The following is a 21,460-nucleotide window of genomic DNA, read 5'->3' on the forward strand; positions in this document are numbered from 1 at the left end:
TATTGCTTATGATTTCAACTATTTATTTGTAAGAGAAATCATGTTCTATCCTGTTTCAAAAGTTAGATAGTAGGCTATGGCTTCAAAGGGTCACAATTACCAAAAAGGTATAGACTGTTTTGTAAATTGGATTTTCTAAATTAGCTATGCAATAAATGGGCTAGTGAAATATAATAGTGAAACCTGTAATTGGTCCTTACGCGCTGGGGAGATAGGTCTGGCAATGCGAGACACACACACACACACACACACACACACACACACACACACACACACACCCACACACACACACACACACACACACACACACACACACACACACACACAGAGCTGCGGCTGCAGCTGCAGCACCGCAGTTCAGCTGATGGATGGAGGAGGCAGCGTACCATTTGTACGGACTTGTGGGTTAAAGAGAAGCTTTCAGCTCTGAACTGTTAAAGATTTTTTATTCTGCCCGAAAGCAATTGGTCTCGGGTTTGAGGACGCGTGTCAGGATGGCAGCAGTTTCTACAGATTATTCAGGGCAAGGGTCCACCAAGATAACTCCTGAAGTGTTACAGGAGATGCTCCAGTACTACAACCTGAGCCGCCAGGAGTTCATCAACACTTACAAAATCCGGCCGCTCGTCTACATCCCTGAGTTACCGTACAGCGCCAAGACCACCTTTGTAATAATGTATATTCTTATTTTCGTGCTGGCTCTGGCTGGAAATAGTTTGGTCATCTACATAGTTGTGAAGAAGCGGGCGACACAGACGGCGACAGATATTTTTATTTGCTATTTGGCGGTCAGCGACCTGCTCATCACTTTCTTCTGCATACCTTTCACTTTGCTGCAGAACATCTCGTCTGAATGGTTCGGCGGTGAGTTTTAAAACGTAGGCTATATAGGCTTATTTGAAAGTCTACTTTTTAAGACCATGTCACGAATAAGAAGCACTATCTCTGATTTGATTTTTTTTTAATGAAGGCAATTAAGGCGCATTCAAACCTTTATCTTGTTATTTGCTCTTGGAAATCCGACTTCAACTTCATTAAAAGTGGAAAATTAGAACATGAAATAGGATTTAAAAATGTAGAAGCCTTGTTGCATTACACAATATTAAAAATGCATTAACTGCTAAATGCATCAGGATTTCCAAGCTATAAATACTAATAATGCACGCTATAAAACAGAAAGAAGTTTTTCATTTACCCCAACTATGAAGCACAATAACTATCGTGTAACTGCGACTTAAAGTAGCTAAATATTGAAAGGAACCAAACAAGAGCTGACTTGCTCTAACACAGGTTGGCCAGCAAACACACAAAACATTGATCCCTTCAAGGAATGAAGCTGCAGCAGGAGGCTATCTCGAAGTTACAGGTTGAGCCTTGTGTATTCTTTTAGGATTTTGTAGGCTATATCTCAAAACAGACAATGTGTTTGAGTCACACAACTGTGCTACTTAAAGAGTTTGAGGTGATGGGAGGAAGTGATGTGGGAGATATATTCAAAGAAATAGCACATGATAAAGGACTTCTACACAGATTAATACATGCATTGATGAGTGCCACATGTAACTTTTAGGCATTGGAATATTAAAAGCTGTTTCATTTCGTTTTTGCAAGATCCACTTTCTAGCTTTGCATCAAGCCAAGAGAAACTTTGCAATACATGAATGAAGAAGTGTTGCCGTCGCTGAGTTTGTGATGTTCATACTTTGCAGAGGATGGACACTCCTATTCATAAAATAAACACTTAATTCAAGGCTATGCAATACTCCTGCAAAAAAACACGTGTTGATTCAACGTTCTGATGCTCTAATTTAAGTTGCTGTCACATTACAGTCAAATGCATCATTGCTGTTGTAAATTACTGCATTGCATGACATTTAGAGGCTTTTATGACTATATACACAACTCTTCAGCCTCTAAAAGAGCTATATCAAAACATATTTTGCCTCAGTGTCAGTAGAAACTGAGCAGTATCAGCTTTACAGAATGTTATTGCAAGTAGATTTCATATCTAACAGTTCACAACATTGTGACCAAGATGCCAACAAAGATATTTTATTGAAGTGTGTATCATAGCAATAGAAGGCAAGCTCAAAGCATGTGCTCCTATTAAAATGTGGTCACAATTAGTTCAGTGCTAATTTACTCCTGGGTTTCAGCTCTGTGCTTTATTAGCTGTGAAATATGTGTTCAAGAGTAATCAGATGGACATTTTCATTTAAATGAGGAAAAACAGGAAGATGAAAATGGTGAGGGCATGCGTCCATTTTATAGAAATGCATGTTTTCTGCTGTTTCAGTACCTCATTGTTTCACCCCTCTGTTCTTCTTGCAGGGGTTCTGGTTTGCAAAACGGTTCCCTTTGTGCAGACCACAGCCATAGTGACAGGCATCCTCACAATGACCTGCATTGCCATCGAGAGATACCAGGGCATTGTCTTCCCCCTGCAAATGAGGCGGCAGTACTCGTCCAAGCGAGCACATAAGATGCTAGGTATTTTGTTTGCAAGAGTGGCTCAATCTTTAGTGGATGTGTTTGTGTGTTAAAGGAAAGACTGTAATCAACATCTGCACTGAAAAAATAAAAATTATATAACCATTGGGTAAAGCCTCTGGTATAATTGCTTTGAGCAAGTTCATGTGTGCATGATAGCTGCCTCACAGGCTATCCTGCGTTTCTTCTGAGTGTTATGCAGAAGAAATTAACGGTTTGTTTCTGTGAAATCCAATTATAGCAATAATTATACTTGTGTGTAGCTACGCCCAATCATATTTTTGGAGCTACACAAAGGGTAGTAGTTGTATTTATTTTGATGTTTCTCCGGGCTCCATGTAGATGAACATGAATTGGAGGTTTATTTTCTACCTGTATGGATTTCTCTTTTTAGGTTTCAAAATTTGCATTCCCAAATAGAGTGGGATTAACCAATCATTTTGCACAACACAGATTTGGGGCACGTTCAGCTAGTAGTTCTGACCCAGAACGCAGAGATAGCACACAGACAATGTAGAACAGTTTTAAAAGGTTTAATTAAACAATGTGTACTCCAAGTTAGTTGATTGTGTCAGGGTGGGAAAACTCCTGGCTGGTCCGAGATAGAGGCGAGCCAACGGGGAATAGTCCAGGTGGTTTCGGAACACAGGCAGAGGTGAGTACACTGGTGGTTTTCCCAAAATGGAGACTGAGGCTGGATGGTGAGGCTGGGAGCATGCAGGCACAGCGGAGAAAGCAGCAGGTCTGAGCGGGAACTAGTGAGACACAGGGTAAGTTTAAGCACAGAGAACAAAGGCAAAACTAGAATTGTTCTGGGACTTGGAGCCAAGTTACCACATGGGTTGTAGTTAACGAACTGGCACTGAGGGGGTGATCAGCCCGGGTTTAAATACTGCTGGGTTGAATCTGGATGATTAGCTGCAGTTGTGAAGATCGGCAGTGCATGGTAGAAGCGACCACGCCCCTTGACCTACTTTCCTCCAGACCACACCTCCAGCACGCCAAATGGAAGACACAGGAAAAAGCCATCCTGGAGAAAGAGCTGACCATAACAGGACCTCCCCCCTCCACGGACACCTTATGGACAGTGTAGGCTGGGTGGTTGTCAATCATGTGTACAGGAGGTGGAGGATCTGCAGGCGGGCACAGAGGACTGGACGAGACAGGTTTCAGTTGCGACGCATGGAAGGTGGGATGACACCTTATAGTCCACGGCAACTTTAGCCGCACAGCAGAGGGATTGATAATCAAATCAATAATGAAGGGACCCAGAAACTGAGGTGCCAACTTGCGTGATTCGATCCGCAGAGGAATGTTCTTGAGGAAAACCACACCTGTTGTCCGGTTGGTACTGGGAGCTGGGATCCTGCGCCGATCTGCCGAACTCTTGTTCTGCAGTCCTGAGCAACAGCTCACGGGCGTCGCGCCAAACCTGATGACAGCAACACAAGTTCTCCTGAACTGAGGAGACAGCCAACTCTTTTTCTTGATCAAGAAACAGAGGATGATACCCCAGCGACACCTCGAAGGGGGATAGGCCGGTAGCAGAGGTGGTCAGGGAATTATGAGTAGACTCAATCCAGAGAATGTGTTTCGCCCAAGAAGATGATGCTGAGCCGCCGTGAAGAGATGCTTCCAGGTCCTGGTTGGCTCTCTCAGTCTGGCCGTTTGATTGTGGATGAAATCCTGAGGAGAGACCCAGTTGCGCCAAGAGCAGAACAAAAGTCTTTCCAGACTTAAGAAATTAACTGTGGGCCTCGGTCAGCAATGTCTACAGGTATTCCATGGGACGGAATACATGCAAGACTAAGAGGTCCGCTGCCTCACTGGCAGTTGGTAATGCTACATAGTGAGCAGATTTAGAAAATCTGTCCACAACGGTGAGTATTGTATCATTACCTTCCAAGTCCAGGGCTATGTGGGACCAGGGATGACTTGGAACTGGCAGAGGCTGCAGTAAATCCGAGGGAGACTGTGGGAGGCTTTTTCCTCGGGCACAGCTGGTACATGCTGCCACGTAAGCCCAGACGTCAGTTTCAGCTGATAGCCACCAAAAATGTCTTTTGAGCAACGTTAGGGTACGTTGCATCCCTGATGACAAGTGAAACGGGAAGAATGGACCCACGGCAGCACTTCAGACTGCACAGACACAGAGCCGGCCAGGTGGTCATCTGCTGGTCCAGGATTGGATTCTTGGGCCGACTTGACAAGGGATTCGATTTCCCAACGGACTGCGGCTACGACGCAGGTAGATGGCAGGATGGACTCAGGCTCACTGGACTCTTCAGAGACGGAGAACTGGCGGGACAAAGCATCAGGTTTTACATTGCGAGAGCCAGGACGGTAAGTACGAGTAAAGTTAAACCTGCTGAAGAAGATGGACCATCTGGCTTGGCGGGAGTTTAGTCTTTTAGATGACTGGCTAAAGGCCAGGTTTTTGTGGTTGGTCCAAACCACAAAAGGCTGCTCCGCCCAGCCAATGTCTCCATTCCTCCAATGCCAGTTTCACAGCCAGCAACTCCCGGTTCCCCACATCGTAGTGTCTCTCTGCTGGTGACAATTTTTGGAAAAAGGCACACGGATGGAGCTTTTGGTCCGTAGGGGAGTGTTGTGAGAGAACAGCTCCAACACCTGAATCTGACACATTCACAATAAAAGGCAATGTGTCTGGGTGAATGAGCACTGGGGAGGTGGAAAACAGTTCTTTCAGGGTATTCATGGCTTGGTCTGCTTCCGGAGACCACACAAATGGGACTTTAGGGGAAGTGAGCTTGGTGAGGGGAGCTACTACCCGACTAAAACCCTGGATAAATCCCCTGTAAAAATTAGCAAAACCCAGGAAACGTTGCAACTGTTTGCGAGTCTGGGCCATTCAGTTACTGCTTTAATTTTTTCCATGACCTGCAGAAACCTGTCCCTTCTATGATGAACACCAGGAAAGGAACTGACTCACGATGGAATTCACATTTTTCCACTTTTACAAAAAGCTTGTTCTCCAAGAGGCATTTTAGGACTAGACGGACATGTTCAAGGGAATTAGAAAAAAAGTCGTCCAGGTAGACGAACACAAAATGATTTAACATGTCTCTCAAAACATCATTCACCATCGCTTGGAATACTGCTGGTGCATTTGTAAGTCTGAATGGCATTACCAGGTATTTGTGTCCAAGCGGCGTATTAAAGGCAGTTTTCCACTCATCCCCTTGCCGAATCCTGACGAGGTGGTAGGCATTGTGCAGGTCCAGTTTTGAGAAAACCATGGCGCCCTGAAGGGGTTCAATAGCAGAGTTTGAGTGGCAATGGGCATTTATTTTTCACTGTAATATTGTTCGATCTGCGAAAATCAATACAGGGGCGTAGTGTCTTGTCTTTCTTGTCCACAAAGAAGAAACCTTCCCCCACAGGAGACGATGGGCAAATAATACCGGCAGCCAGTGAATCACCGATATATTTCTCCATTGCCTCTTTCAGGCCTGACAGGTTGTAGAGTTGGCTTTAAGGCAAGGGGGCTCCTGGAAACTCCTCAATAGCCCAATCATAGGGTCTGTGAGGTGGCAAAGATAAAGCCTTTTCCTTGCTAAATACTTCAGCTAAATCCAGATATTCTTTGGGGGACCAATGACAAATCAGGCAGTTTCACAGATGCAGTCGGGGTTACAATTTTGGGAGGAATAGCCAAACCGAGACATGTGGAATGACAGAAACTGCGCCAACTGTTTATAGTATTGTGTTGCCAGTCTATTTGAGGATTGTGTAACCTGAGCCAGGGAAAACTGAGACAGAGAACGATGCTGCCACAGCCTTGAAGATAACCTCTCGGTGGTTACCGGAAAGAACGAGAGTTACTGGGACTGTTTGCTGAGTTACCTTTGCCAGTAACTGACAGTCAATGGTCGCCACATTGATGGGGGATGTGAGTGATTCGAGGGGAATGTTAGCCTTCTTAGAGTCAATGAAATTACCCTCTGACCCCGAATCAATAAGAGCTGACAGTGGTAGTGAACCAAATTGGAGAGTTGCAGGGAGAGAAACGAGGGGATGTGGGTTCAACTTCAGGAACTGGGCTCGCCAGTGTACCCACTCTCACTAACGAGCCTCTTTTGGGCGTACAGGACAACTAGCGAGGTAATGGGAGGAGTTTCCACAGTACAGGCACTCACCTGCCTGTCGGTGCAAGCGTTCAGCTGGGGGTAACCGAGCCCGACCCAATTGCATGGGTTCCTCCTCGTCCCTCGTAGTGGGGACCGGTGCTGCCGAGAGCTCTCGACAGGGAGATAAACAGGACTTTGGTGCCTTGGACGCCCGAACATGTGTCCGCTCCCGGAGCTTGTTGTCGATCTTAATGGCTAGAGAAACAAGACTGCAGGTTACTGGGTTCATCGCGAAGAGCAAGCTCATCTTTAACTGAAGGGTTCAAACTGTGCACAAAAACTCCCTGTAGTGCCTCATAATTCCATTTGGAATCAGCTGCTAATGTCCAAAACTCAATTGAGTACTCAGCCACACTCTCAGTACCCTGTCTGAGGTCCAACAGTCTCTTGGAGGCGTTTCCAACATAATCTGGGTGATCAAAACTGTTCTCAACCATGCGGAGGGGAAAAAAAAGAAAAAAAAGTTAGAGTGGTGAGGTGTTGATTAGAGCACATAGCTTCTGCCCACACTAGCGCCTTTCCCCTGAGTAACCCCAGTGCGTAACGTACCTTAAATAATTCCGAGGCAAATGACAATGGCTTCTGTTGAAAAATGAGTCCACATTGGAGCAGGAAACCAGAGAATGGCTCCGGTGGTGTCACTGGGGGTTCCCGGGTGAATGAAGCAGAGTCCATGGCTGAGGAAGCAGACAGAGAGAGGAGTGGGGAGAGGTGAAACACTAGGTGCACTGGGAAGAGACAGTAGCAATTTGAGCAGACAGCTGAGTCACTTGATTGAACAATTGCTGATTGGTCTCGAGTAATTTATGAATTAACTGGTCGTGCTGCCCTAACAAAGCTCCTTGATTTTTGATGGCACGAAAGATGGCGTTTTTCATCTTTTACGTGCGAAATCTCTGCAGGGTCCATTGCCAGCTCGTTCGGTTAGGAGCTAGTTCTGACCCAGAACGCAGAGATATCACACAGACAATGTAGAACAGTTTTAAAAGGTTTAATTAAACAACGTGTACTCAGAGTTACAGTTGATTGTGTCAGGGCGGGAAAACGCCTGGCTGGTCCGAGATAGAGGCGAGCTGATGGGGAAGAGTCCAGGTGGTTTCGGGACACGAGGGAGACAGGCAGAGATGAGTACACTGGTGGTTTTTCCAAAGTGGAGACTGAAGCTGGAAGGTGAGGCTGGGAGCATGCAGGCACAGCAGAGAAAGCAGCAGGTCTGAGCGGGAACTAGAGAGACACAGGGTAAGTTTAAGCACAGAGAACAAAGGCAAAACTAGAATTGTTCTGGGACTTGAAGCCAAGTTACCACATGGGTTGTAGTTAACGAACTGGCACTGAGGGGGTGATCAGCCCGGGTTTAAATACTGCTGGGTTGACTCTGGATGATTAGCTGCAGCTGTGAAGATCGGCAGTGCATGGTAGAAGCGACCACGCCCCTTGACCTACTTTCCTCCAGACCACACCTCCAGCACTCCAAATGGAAAACACAGACAAAACATAAACAAACACAGGAAAAAGACATCCAAAGCAGGGCGGAGAGAGAGCTGACCATAACACAAAACATCGCAACACGTTTATTTAAACTAAAACAGGGGTGCATTGAACATTCTGTATCGTGTGCAAGTGCTCTGCCTTTTTATTACATTACAATGTCATTTAGCTGACGCTTTTATCCAAAGCGACTTACAATTGCTATATATGTCAGAGGTTGCACTCCTCTGGAGCAACTAGGGGTTAAGTGTCTTGCTCAGGGACACATTGGTTGATGTATCACAGTGAGAATCAAACCCGGGTCTCTCACACCAAAGGCATGCGTCATATCCACTGCGCCATCACCTAAAAATTATGGCAGCGGTGGGATTCTGGAGCCTTAATCCAGCGCTTTAGACCACTCAGCCACGCTACCTTGATGAAAACACAGCGGTGCATACTGGAGAGAAACTTAAACTAAAGTATTGATCTCATTACACTGGTATTGATCAATATCAATACCAACGTTCTTTTATTACCACGAGTTTACCTACACATCTCTGCTTATTGGGTATCATCAAGTGAGAGACACACCCACCAAACGATAGAAAACATACCTCAAAGCCTGTTGCACACCGTTTGACACCGTTTGCTGTTTTGAAATTTAACGTGCCCCTGGTAGGCGTGCACTCCAAAAGCCCAAAGATGATTGGTTAATCCAACTTCCTCTTCGAGCCTTAATCTCTTGTACAGTGGGGGCAGAATGTAGGGAAGCAGATGACAAATGACAACAAATGACAGAAATTGAAATTCCTGCTGCAGTTTTCTCTCTCTGCTGTGATTTCAGCATAAAAAATTTAGTTACCTCCTCAAGTATTGACACATTTATGACATGTTTATGTTGTGCACAATTAGAAATTCTAAAGGAGAATATTCCTTTTGATAACCTCAGGATGATTTGGCCCTGTAAACAGCAAAGTATGAACAATGTCACTTACGTCACATGCACATTGAGAAAAATCAAATATATCACCAGCCTTAAAGGTAGAGCCTGACTGATATATCAGCAAATTAATATTACTGGCCGATATTGGCTTATCATACAGAAGCTATCATGTACTTTGACAAATATGCAAAGAGAAATATAGGTTTTACTGTATTATCATTTTGGATAGTAAAGAAAGAAGTGCAAATTTGTCACAACTTAATAATGTGTCTCGGATATGTGTCAGGCTCAAGTTAAAAGAACAATATCAAAGTGTCCTTATGAAACTCCACAACACTCAGTGTTTCCTCATCTGAAATAGTGAGTCAAAACCTCTTTATGTATGATTATTCAGGAAGCAACAAGGTTAGTAAGTGCTGATATTTCAGGTAAATAATGACCAAAATAACTGAAATTAAGTCCAATCATGTGAATACATTTTAAGTCAGTAGCGTGCCGTGCGCTCTCACGCTGTTTGAGTTGAAAAACAAAGAAATGAGGAGGAACCTTGCAGACATTTAACATGATTGGCAGCTTGTGAAATATGAAGATGAATTTAATCGTGCAGCTGCTGTGACTACAGTTTGGCATTAGTCACACACAGGTTTCTCACCTTGAATATCAGCGGCAGCTACCAAACTGTATTTAAACCAAGTATTATCTGCAGATTGTATCTGTAAATAATTTACTTATTTAACTTGTATTCTGCAGGGCTGGTATGGATTGCCTCTGTGATAGTGGGTTCACCAATGCTGTTTGTGCAGCAGCTAGAGGTAAGTGGTGCCACTCAAAGCAACAAAAGTCCTTCCATCAAGTTAAAAAACTTTTTCAGCACAGAAGAGCATATCATTTTTGTAAATATCAAGATTCAGAAAGACAGTTCCACATTATCTTGTTAACTTTCCGTCCCCAAATGTGTCCTAAGAGTCTTGCAATGAGTGTCTCAGACGAGCTAGCTAGCTATTTATCTTGCTATTTTATAAACAATATAATCCTGCAAAATTCTGTCACCTTTTAAATTCCACTCCTGTGTATTTGCATCCTGTCAGAAATCAGTTTTTACTGATTTGAAACACTAACCTCTCAGGCAGAAAACATATACTGTAATTAGAAAATCCGAACTGTCATGGTTGAGGGTTTCTGTTGTAGTTTTTTCCCATTTTATTGTGTTGATTTAGTCTCTGTTTCCTTGTTGTTTTACGTTTCATGTTTCTGTCTTCTGTGTTTTACCTTGTGTCCATGTGTCATGCTTAGTTTCCTGTTTTATTTTGTAGTCTCCGTTTCTCCCATGTTATGTCTTGTTTTACTGCCGTTGACCTGTACCTTTCTATTGTGGTGGCATTATGGTGTTCCTACAGTGTTGTCTGTCTGGTACCCCTTGAAGAGGCCTCTTGACCTTTATTTTTCTTTGCAGTTTCAGTGGACTTGGTAATTGAGTCTTTTAAACCCGTTTTTCTAAACCCAGAGTGAAAAGATTTTTTTTAAATGCTTAATTTTATAATACACTTAGTTTGACATAAATGAGTCAGTTGTATAAAGTACAGAATGCAGAATATAAAGAACACTATTTGTTGTAGGTGTTTTATAAATATTCAGTTCACCTTTGGCTGCATCTGTGACCGGCAGATTAATTACTTCCCTGTTATCTGAAGAGACTCTGGACAGGAGGCACAGACTGACAGCCAATATAATGTTATACTGATATGCTATTGTGGTGGCATTATGGTGTTCCTACAGTGTTGTCTGTCTGGTACCCCTTGAAGAGGCCTCTTGACCTTTGTTTTTCTTTGCAGTTTCAGTGGACTTGGTAATTAAGTCTTTTAAACCCGTTTTTCTAAACCCAGAGTGAAAAGATTTTTTTTAAATGCTTAATTTTATAATACACTTAGTTTGACATAAATGAGTCAGTTGTATAAAGTGCAGAATGCAGAATATAAAGAACACTTTGTTGTAGGTGTTTTATAAATATTCAGTTCACCTTTGGCTGCATCTGTGACCGACAGATTAATTACTTCCCTGTTATCTGAAGAGACTCTGGACAGGAGGCACAGACTGACAGCCAATATAATGTTATACTGATATAATATAAGAAAAATATCACAAACTCACTGTTGAGGAGCTACAGAGAACATATGTTATGATATGGTATGACAAATTAATATGAATATAATGTTGGGTATGCCGCAAGGTGTAAATACAACAGTGCAAAATCATAGTTCTTATATGATATGATTCCTATGTTCAAAGTGATATCAGAAAGTATATGCTAAAATGTGGTATTTTAAGTATTAATTACAATATTTTCAGCGCATTTTAAGTTACTAAATGTTGCAACATATGTCCTAAGTCCCAACAAAGATATGATTTTATAGTAATATTATCTTAAAATGATTAACTGTGAACTAGTGTGTCAATACTATAAGCATACTTTACAATTTCTATATTGTGTTTATCAGTGGCGGGCCATATATTTTACACCTGGGCCTTCAGTACTATCCTACAGCAATTAAACAACTTTCAAATAACTCATCACTATGACACTAGGGCATTATCGTGTGGGATAAAGTGATTTGACACAAGGTTCAACAGCTAGAGAATTGCAATACACTGCTGCAGACATATGAATACACAGTGACTGAATCCATCACTTTTATGCAGTATGACAGGATGCCGCATTACGACGCTGGTCCAAATTAATGAAATTACCAAAGAAACAAAAACAAACTCACAACAACCGGTCACATTTACTCAGACGACGACCACAAAGCAATCAAAAATGCTCTCAAATAACTCAATCAGAATCAAAAAGCTTCCCCACGAATTCACAATTAAACAAATAACCCTAAATTCACATATCCCACCACCCACACACAAAGGCGGAATCAGGTCAACATCTAAAAATCTACACAAACTTGAACCAAAGCCCGTCTACGGAAAGCCGTTCCACTCCCTATTCAGCCCCATTGTACCGAATTTGGTTGCAGTTCCAGCAGAGTTCCACTGAGGGTGATGGCGGTCCAGTGCTAAATGAATGGGACTCTATGGAGCTAGACGGCTAAAATTGTCTCTTTTGCCTGATTATCGTTGAGAAATCTCAGATTTGATTGTAGTTTTTGCAAGTTCAACATGGATTATAGGTCAAAAGTTGAATGAACGAGTACTTGTGTCCTTTCGATTTCTTACAGGTTGAGTTGTTGTTGCCCACAACACGCTAGCATTCTGCTAATGAATGCTGATTGGTCAGTGAAGGACTGATTACAATCGGAGATCCCGCTTGACGGCATCCAAAGCAGAACCAGAATGTCAGAGTGAATATTTCGGCGTGGTCTTTAAAACATTAGCAAACCTCTTTCTAGCACGTGTATTAACAGGGAGAGGCTAACCTGTCAGCTGTGTTGTCGATGCTTCGAGAGAACAAAGGAAGCGACTCAGAGCTTGCCGTAAAGCAGTATCTCTGGCCGTATATGTGTATGACGTCATTGACATTTTAAAAGGCTTTTTAGAACAAAAAAGCCACTTTAAAAAATATCTAACACCCAGCAGTGTGTATTTTCTTAGCCTCCCCTTTCGAATGCAACATTCAAATTACTAGACAAAAAATGATATCCTGAGAAAAGTGGATTTTGAGGGGTATAGCTCCATAGAGTCCCATTCATTCTGCACTGGCCTGTGAGCACCCCCTATATGGAACTCTGGTGGAACTGCAACCAGTTCAGAAGCCGGAAGTAACGAGAGAGTGAAACTTCTTCCCTTATTAGAAATTCTTTGCGACCATAAGCTAAAAAAACCCATAAATATGCCTCCTAAAAAGACAGAAGCTCCCAAACAGCCTACATTAATTGGACGATTTGGAACCTCTCTGAAAATTGAAATTGTGGGATTACCTAATGTTGGGAAATCCACCTTTTTTAAAGTGCTGACCAAAAGCCAAGCTTCTGCAGAGAACTTACCTTTCTGCACAATTGACCCAAATGAGAGCAGGGTACCTGTTCCTGATGAGCGATTTGATTTCCTCTGCCAATACCACAAACCAGCCAGTAAGGTTCCAGCTTTTCTAAACATCGTGGACATTGCTGGTCTGGTGAAGGGAGCTCACTCAGGACAGGGACTTGGAAACGCCTTTCTCTTCCACATCAGTGCCTGTGACGGCATTTTCCACGACTCGTGCGTTTGATGATGAGGATATTATCCACGTGGAGGGTAACGTTGACCCAGTGAGGGACATTGAGATCATCCACAAGGAGCTGCGACTAAAGGACGAGGAAATGATTGCTTCAATCCTTGACAAACTGGAGAAAACTGCCGTCAGAGGAGGTGACAAAAAACTCAAACCTGAATATATCATGTTAAAGGTGAAACATTGGATAGAGGAGGAGAAGAAACACGTCAGATTTTACCATGACTGGAACAACAAAGAGATTGAGGTGTTAAACAAATACCTGTTTCTGACATCCAAGCCCATGATCTACCTGGTCAATCTCTCAGAGAAGGATTACATCAGAAAAAAGAACAAGTGGTTGGCGAAAATCAAGGAGTGGGTAGATGCTCATGACCCCGGTGCTCTGGTCATTCCAGTGAGTGGAGCTCTTGAGTCTAAACTGCAGGACATGGAGGAGGAGGAGGAGAAGAAAAAGTACTGCGAGGAAATGAAGACACAGAGTGTTATGACCAAAATAATCAAGACCGGCTACGCAGCACTACAGCTGGAATACTTCTTCACAGCCGGACCAGATGAGGTGCGGGCGTGGATCATCAGGAACGGTACCAAGGCTCCTCAAGCTGCAGGAAAGATCCACACTGACGTTGAGAAAGGCTTCATCATGGCCGAGGTCATGAAGTACAATGACTTCAAAGAGGAGGGCAGTGAAAATGCAGCCAAGGCTGCTGGAAAATACAGGCAACAGGGCAGGAACTACGTGGTGGAACTACGTGGTGGAACTACGTGGTGGAGGACAGCGACATTATCTTTTTCAAATTCAACACACCCAATGCACCTAAAAAGAAACCATAAGACCATACAATCAGCAGAGGGAGAACTCAGAATATTGTTTAGTTGGGCCTCAAAGAGCTACACTGTCTGCTGGTTTTCATACTTCTCTTTGAATTCAGAGGACCAGCACATGGCTTGGTTGGCCAGAGGTTTTTACTCAACCGACCTCCCAGGTCTATTGAAATGATTAACGTTTCTGTACGAGAATAACACACATTCCTATCTGTAATATTTGGAGCAAATTTTCAAATGGCACTAACTGTACCAGTCATACATTTTTGAAAACACTAAATTCCAGCTTTCATGGTCGAAGAACGGGTATAATTGAACTGAGAAATATATAATTTTTGATTTTACTAGAAATAGACGTATAAACGGTAACAGAACACAAACTGCACATTGTTTTCTAATTGATGCTGGCACGGTCCATGTGTTTTTAATATGCATCAGATGATCAGAGCTTGTCCTCTTTTCTAGATATTTTTTGATCATTTAAGCCACAATGCTCAGAGGCTTTTTGTTGAAATTTATCTTTAAGACGATCTTTCATTCCTCTGAGTAATAACAGCTCGTCTTTCTGTCATTAGTTGACAATTACCCAAATGTGGACTGCTGATTAATTGGCGAGCTTTCACATCATAACGACACTTTTAATTAGTGCTTTATTACAGACACCTGTGTGCTCAATCTGTAAATCAACTCTTATGTCATAAAATAAATTTAAACAGTTCCACCATGAGTGATAGTAATATACAACATTTGTTGTTTGCCACAGGTGCCTAATCAGCATTAATTAGGTAAAGGCCATCTTTAATGAGTTTTAGGTATTTTCCCCTAGAATTAAAAAGACAAACTATTTTCTCAGTTCCTTTATACCTTTTACCTGAATTAAACTTTGTTTTATGCTATTGACAATAAAGTCTCAATACCTTTGCCAATTGTGCTGAAATATACTGTCTATAAACGTTTGACTTGTGCTGTGTTTAGTATTAAGAGAAAATGAAGGCCATCACGCAGTGTTGTACTTTGGGCCAGTACTGTGCTGTATTCTGAGGGGGAAGAATATTGTTATTTTAGAAAGAGCAAAACAGACATCCCTGAAAGTGCAGGAATAAGACACCTGAATAGAGAATGTTGTTATAAACACTGCTTTTATTGACTTTGGTTTGGGCTGGTTAAAAAAAAGGACGACATTTACTTTATGAACTCCACCCTGTGTTACGAGACAATGCTTTATTGTAAATCAGCTACAAGAGCACTGTGGATCACCTGGATTGTGCAGCCTCATGATGCCTCTTGTTTCACCTCACTGAATCCATAGTGTGAATCTTTAATTTCAAGAGCACCCAACGATCCCATCATTAAAGATTCTGTGGAAGATAGAAAATCCCATGAACCTTAGGGAGCCAGGATATAATAAATGTCATCCTCATCAATATGCATGTGTCAATAAAAGGAGACAAACATATATATATACATAATATAATAATCTTGAACTAACATTACTGCAACGTTACTTGCTTCAGTTCAAATCCTGATGTAGGTGGCTAGGCCAGCTACAAGGCTCCGGCCTGTCAAAGAATACGCCCAACAGGGCAAACTCGAAATTTGATTGGCTTAAGAATATGACAATCAACATTGTCCCTATTTGCTCAAACATCAGAGGGATTCACTCGAAATTTTGAAGGCCTGAGATTTTTCACCCGGAGACAGCACAGGGGGCAAATCTGATTGGGTAAAAGCTCCAATTAACCGAAACTTTTTAAGAAAGTAAAAAAAAAGAAGGGCACTAAACAACAGTCAGCGACATTAAAGAACAGCTTGTTTATTGCTAGGCCATATGGTCAAAATGAAATTATTTAATAATAATGTAATAACTATAACATTAACTTATTTCACTAGTAAATTGCTGTTGAATGAGTAAAAACAACCACCAGATAGGAAAAGGGCATTGAACAACAACTTTGAATGCACCACGAGACTGTAGGTTACCAGTTTCATTGAACGCACCGCCTGTGTTTTTCCGACAATGGCAGCTGCAGACTGTTACACCCGGTGTTGAATCCTCAACAGTAAAATACAGTCACACTTTACACCGTTTAGCGTTAGCTGTCAGCATTTTAACCGTGTTTAATCCAGCTACTAGCTAGCGGTAGGCTAACGTTAGCTGCTGTTGAGTATAGTCAAAGAATTTCTAATAAGGGAAGAAGTTCCACTCTCTCGTTACTTCCGGCTTCTGAACTGGTTGCAGTTCCACCAGAGTTCCATATAGGGGGCGCTCACAGGCCAGTGCAGAATGAATGGGACTCTACGGAGCTATATCCCTCAAAATCCACTTTTCTCAGGATATCATTTTTTGTCTAGTAATTTGAATGTTGCATTCGAAAGGGAGGCTAAGAAAATGCACACTGCTGGGTGTTAGATATTTTTTAAAGTCGCTTTTTTGTTCTAAAAAGCCTTTTAAAATGTCAATGACGTCATACACATATACGGCCAGAGATACTGCTTTACGGCAAGCTCTTTTTTCTCTCGAGGCATCAACAACACAGTTGACAGGTTAGCCTCTCCCTGTTAATACACGTGCTAGAAAGAGGTTTGCTAATGTTTTAAAGACCACGCCGAAATATTCACTCTGACATTCTGTCTCTGCTTCGGATGCCGTCAAGTGGGATCGTAATCAGTCCTTCACTGACCAATCAGCATTCATTAGCAGAATGCTAGCGTGTTGTGGGCAACAACGACTCAACCTGTAAGAAATCGAAAGGGCACAAGTACTCGTTCATTCAACTTTTGACCTATAATCCATGTTTAACTTGCAAAAACTACAATCAAATCTGAGATTTCTCAACGACAATCAGGCGAAAGAGACAAATTTAGCCGTCTAGCTCCATAGAGTCCCATTCATTTAGCACTGGACCGCGATCACCCCCAGTGGAACTCTGGTGGAACTGCAACCAAATTTGGTACAATGGGGCTGAATAGGGAGTGGAACAGCTTTCCGTAGACGGGCTTTGGTATAGTGCATCACGTGCAGTGATGTTTCTGTTGCCTGTAACATCTGTTTCAAAGCATCCGAGAGAAGCGCAGACATATCAGTGGCACCGAAATGAGGCGCCGAAATTAGAAATTTTTCTAAGTAAATGTTCCAATTAATGATCCAGGCAGCGCATTCTCGTCTCCCTCCTTCATTTTACAGTCGAATGGTGGCTAGAATGGCTCCGGGTCAAAGTTCAATATGGAATGGATTAAGTAAGGGATAATCACCTCAAGGCAGGGGGTTTAAACAGTTTGATATGCCCGGCTTCTGGTAACCTTCCACAAACCGGGCATATCAAACGGTTTATTGCCCTGCCTTGAGGTGATTATCCCGTTTATTCTACTTGCTTGCCAACATAATAAAACAATTCAAATACTTTAATAATTATGCTTTTTCTTATTCGTATTGCATGCTTATTAAATGTATACTCTGTTTGAGTTCATCTCCGTCAAAAAGTAGTCCCCTTTAGAACTACGGTGAATAACGTTAGCTCAGCTGTAGCTAATTAGTTTCTATAGCAACCACACAAGGTTCTTCCGCCTGCAGGTGTCCAGGTCAGTTGTCACTGTCAGTCTATCCTTCTGGTGGCTCTTCCACTCGGTGAAAACCTCGATAGCAAAGGCAGTTGCCTTTTTCGTGTTTGATTCAAGGGCCCCGTCTTCAATTGTGCGCAGCTCCTCATCTGTCAGATCTCGGAAACGGGTACCCTGGGCCTTGTCTTTTTCTTTTGTCATTCCGTAGTCCTCGTCGCTCTTTAACCAGTCCTCAAATGTCTTCCCTACTCCAAATATATTAAAATTGACCATTAATTCGTCCATTTTTAAAACACTGTAATGTTTAGAACTACGGCGAATAACGTTAGCTCAACTGTAGCTAACGTTAATGAGTTTCTATAGCAACCACACAAGGCTGCATCTGATTGCTACATTGTATCTTGCTTGCGAAACTATGTATCGACTGACCCTCCGATAGATTTCCGACACACTTTTTTAAACAAGGATTATTTTTACAATGGACCTCATGTTTGAAATTTCTGTGATAGAAAAAAAAAAAATACAGGCAGTGTATTGATCTACTTTTTGATGACGCTGTGCTCAGTCAGGGGGCAACCTGCCGGGTTAATGCCCTCCTCCCAGCCAATCAGAATCAAGCATTCTTAAACGAAGTAGAGTAATCGAAATGAATGCGTTATTTTGACAGCCCTAATATATATATATACTGAGATCTTCATCTGTCTCAATCATTCATCCGGGACTAAAGGCCAATTTATGCTTCTGCATCAAATCAACGCCGCGGGTACGTACGTAGGTACATGTAGACACGGACCCCACGTTGGACCCTACGCCGTAGCCTGACGTGCGCCTCTCGGCTACGGCCGAGCAGCATGCGTCGCTGCGACGCATGTCTGCGACCGTGGCTTGGTAGCTTGGTGACTTGGTAAAGTTGCGTTTCCCCCTACTCATTTCCAGTTTCTCCTTCTCCATAAACAACATGAAATCAAGAAGAGGGTTAACTTTTCCTGCTACAGATTTCCGACCGTGGTCAGAAAGCACAGGGGAAACACTTTGTTTCTCTTACTATGACTCTAGATACTCGCTCCGAAGCTAATCGCCGTCAATCTCTCACTCGCTCTACCACACACTCCCAACACACAGGCCGACCGTGCTATTCTCTTTAAGAGATTGAAGCACACACCAACACATAAGTATAAGCTTCAGGCCACTTAGTAAGGCTATGGCCAAAGCTCTGCGTGGAGCCTCCGCAGAACTATAAATCCTGCTTAATAGTTTTTTTCCCCTCTCTCTCAAAGGTGAAGTACGACTTCTTGTATGATCACTACCACATCTGCTGTCAGGAGAGTTGGCGTTCTCTGACTCACAGGCAGGTGTACACCACCTTCATCATGGTGGCTCTTTTCCTGCTCCCATTGGCAGCCATGCTTTTCCTCTACACACGTATTGGCATTGAGTTGTGGATCCGCAAGAGGGTGGGCGACTCCTCAGTCCTCAACACCATGAACCACAGGGAGATCAGTAAGATCTCAAGGTAGGCATCTTGAATCCTGTTAGTATGGATACAACTCCTCCAAGTGGCCTTTTTTGGCTTTGTTTTGTATTTCAAAGAACACAATTGGCTGTAGTTGTAGTTGTGGGAAGCCGGTGAGGGATCATGTCCTTGTAGTTGCACTACTGACTCCTACTGGTTGGACAGGGTACCTGCACAAAGGGAATAGAGAAGCTACATTTGATGTTAGCAACTTAACAACTTAAACCTTTGATTGTTACCAATCAATTTTTACATTCAGTAGTAAAACAAGAAGTAGAAAGCATCTTGTTACCTAGCAAAAGTTAAAGTTGGTCCCTTAAACTTGTCAAGTTCAGGCCACTTAAAGTAGGGACAGATCATCATGATGCCAAACAAAATATGGTAATGTTTAAGGAAGAATAAATTTAAACATAGACCTTTTATACACCCATCCAACCTGACAGAAAAAATTCCAATGGTCGTTTGGTGTCAATTGAAGCATGTCCAATGATACCACTCTCCCACCACCACTACCGATATGTTTTTTGCTTAAGTCAGCTTCAAACTCAAACATTTGTTTTGCTTATTTTAACCTCACTCGAAAGTTTTACCTTCACTGTGCAGTTTTACACTCGAAGGCTGGGTTCATATTCATCTGCTGCAGGAGGAAGGTTTTTTTGTGCTCTCCCTTAATATTTAATATACAATGTACACCCGTGTGGTGGAACCTTAAAACCACCAGTGCACAACCACTGAGAATTTTTCAGTGAAGTAGGAGATATCTGAAATTAAAAGTATTTGCATATGTATTGCTTCTGGTTATTCAATGAGGAGAATGGGTGTAATCTTGAGAATTGCTGCAGTCCATTTAGGTGCATGACTGCCAGGGTCCTGATATTTTCCTGGCTGACTCACCGCTCAAGGGCATTTTAATGAAAGAGTGCAATGATTGGTGTTCTTAGTTGTGGCTGTTCATTTCCTGCTGTAACAAGTCAACATGTCTACTGTGACCTTGTACAGGAAAAAGAAAAGAGCCGTTAAAATGATGATCACCATCGTTCTGCTATTCACCATTTGCTGGGCACCATTCCACACAGTCCATATGTTGTTTGAGTACTGTAAGTATGAATTTAAATGTAAAATGGAAATGGGAACTATTTCTTGGCATAGCTTGAGTGAAAATTGCCATTTATTTAAAGTCTGTGCAGCTCATTAGTTTGAGGTTTAAACTCTGTCTGTGTGCGTTATTGTCCAGATGACCTGGAGAACAAATATGACGGAGTCACACTAAACATGATCATCGCCATTGTTCAGGCCATCGGGTTCTTTAACAGCTTCAACAATCCCATCGTCTACGCCTTCATGAACGAGAACTTCAAGAAGAGTTGTGTCTCCACCCTCTCTCACTGCATCTCAAAGCCTAACCAGCAGGGCGGCGCCGTGGTAGCATCCAAACTGAGCGTGCAGTTCATCAAACCCAAAAGCAGAGAAGCCTTCCTGGAATCAGATGAAGGCGATAGCTCGAAGCGGGACTCGGCAGAGAAAGGACCTTCAAATTCATCGCATGGAGAGAGCTCGTTGGAAATAATAGGAGATAAAATCTTCACCATCCAAACAGAGCTCCATGCAAACAACTCCTCTCAAGTGAAATGAGAAACTGCTCCAAGTTGAGCTGTTTAGCCGATGAATTAAACCCTCAGCCAGCTGCAGTTGCCTCCATATGAGATTTCAGTTCTCACAGCTGCAGGTGCCTTATATGGGATTCCAATTCTCACAGCTGCAGGTGCCTCATATGGGATTTTAATTCTCACATTTGTGGCTCAAAGATCCCATAAAGTCTTGGAAACAAATCTCTGCAGTGCCAGAGGCAAGAGCGTTTTTTAATTCTGGTCTGGAGAACAGCTGAAAGAAATGAAGGAATACTTAAAAGAGGCAGTTTTGCTCTAAAGAAGACTTTTGGAAACCGCCAGGAACAGCAGTCAGACACTGAAACAACAATTTGTTGCCTGAATGGATAAATAATTTCAGTTGAGATGTCTCTGAAACCTGCAGGCCACTCAGCCACTTAGTGAGCCTTTCATGATGTGTCGGGTGGAACCACGTTCAATGCCATGCCAAATAAGCACTACCTATTACCACTGTACTGTTGTGCTACACTGAGAACCGTTTGAAGACACCATAGAGCAGTGGTTCCCAACCTTTTTTCCTTGGCGCCTCCCCTACACATGCCTAAGAAAAGGTGAGGACCCCCCCCCCACCCCGAAACTGAAGTTGAGGTAACTCTCGAGATAGAGCCTTACTTTCTTTTTTGATAC

The 21,460-nt window shown here is 42.7% G+C and overlaps 1 protein-coding gene and 1 pseudogene across 1 annotated transcript; both read left to right on the forward strand.

Moving 5' to 3' along the window:
- Nucleotides 1-494: 494 nt before the first annotated feature.
- Nucleotides 495-20,798, forward strand: qrfprb (pyroglutamylated RFamide peptide receptor b). Its single transcript, XM_078279779.1, has 6 exons — nt 495-864; nt 2,332-2,490; nt 9,805-9,866; nt 18,931-19,166; nt 20,166-20,263; nt 20,401-20,798. Exons 1-6 carry the CDS (start codon nt 495-497, stop codon nt 20,796-20,798), a joined length of 1,323 nt encoding a protein of 440 aa, XP_078135905.1.
- Nucleotides 12,869-14,205, forward strand: LOC144536486 (obg-like ATPase 1; annotated as a pseudogene).
- Nucleotides 20,799-21,460: the final 662 nt, after the last annotated feature.

Source organism: Sander vitreus, chromosome 21 (genome assembly GCF_031162955.1).
Source record: "Sander vitreus isolate 19-12246 chromosome 21, sanVit1, whole genome shotgun sequence".
NCBI lineage: Eukaryota > Metazoa > Chordata > Actinopteri > Perciformes > Percidae > Sander > Sander vitreus.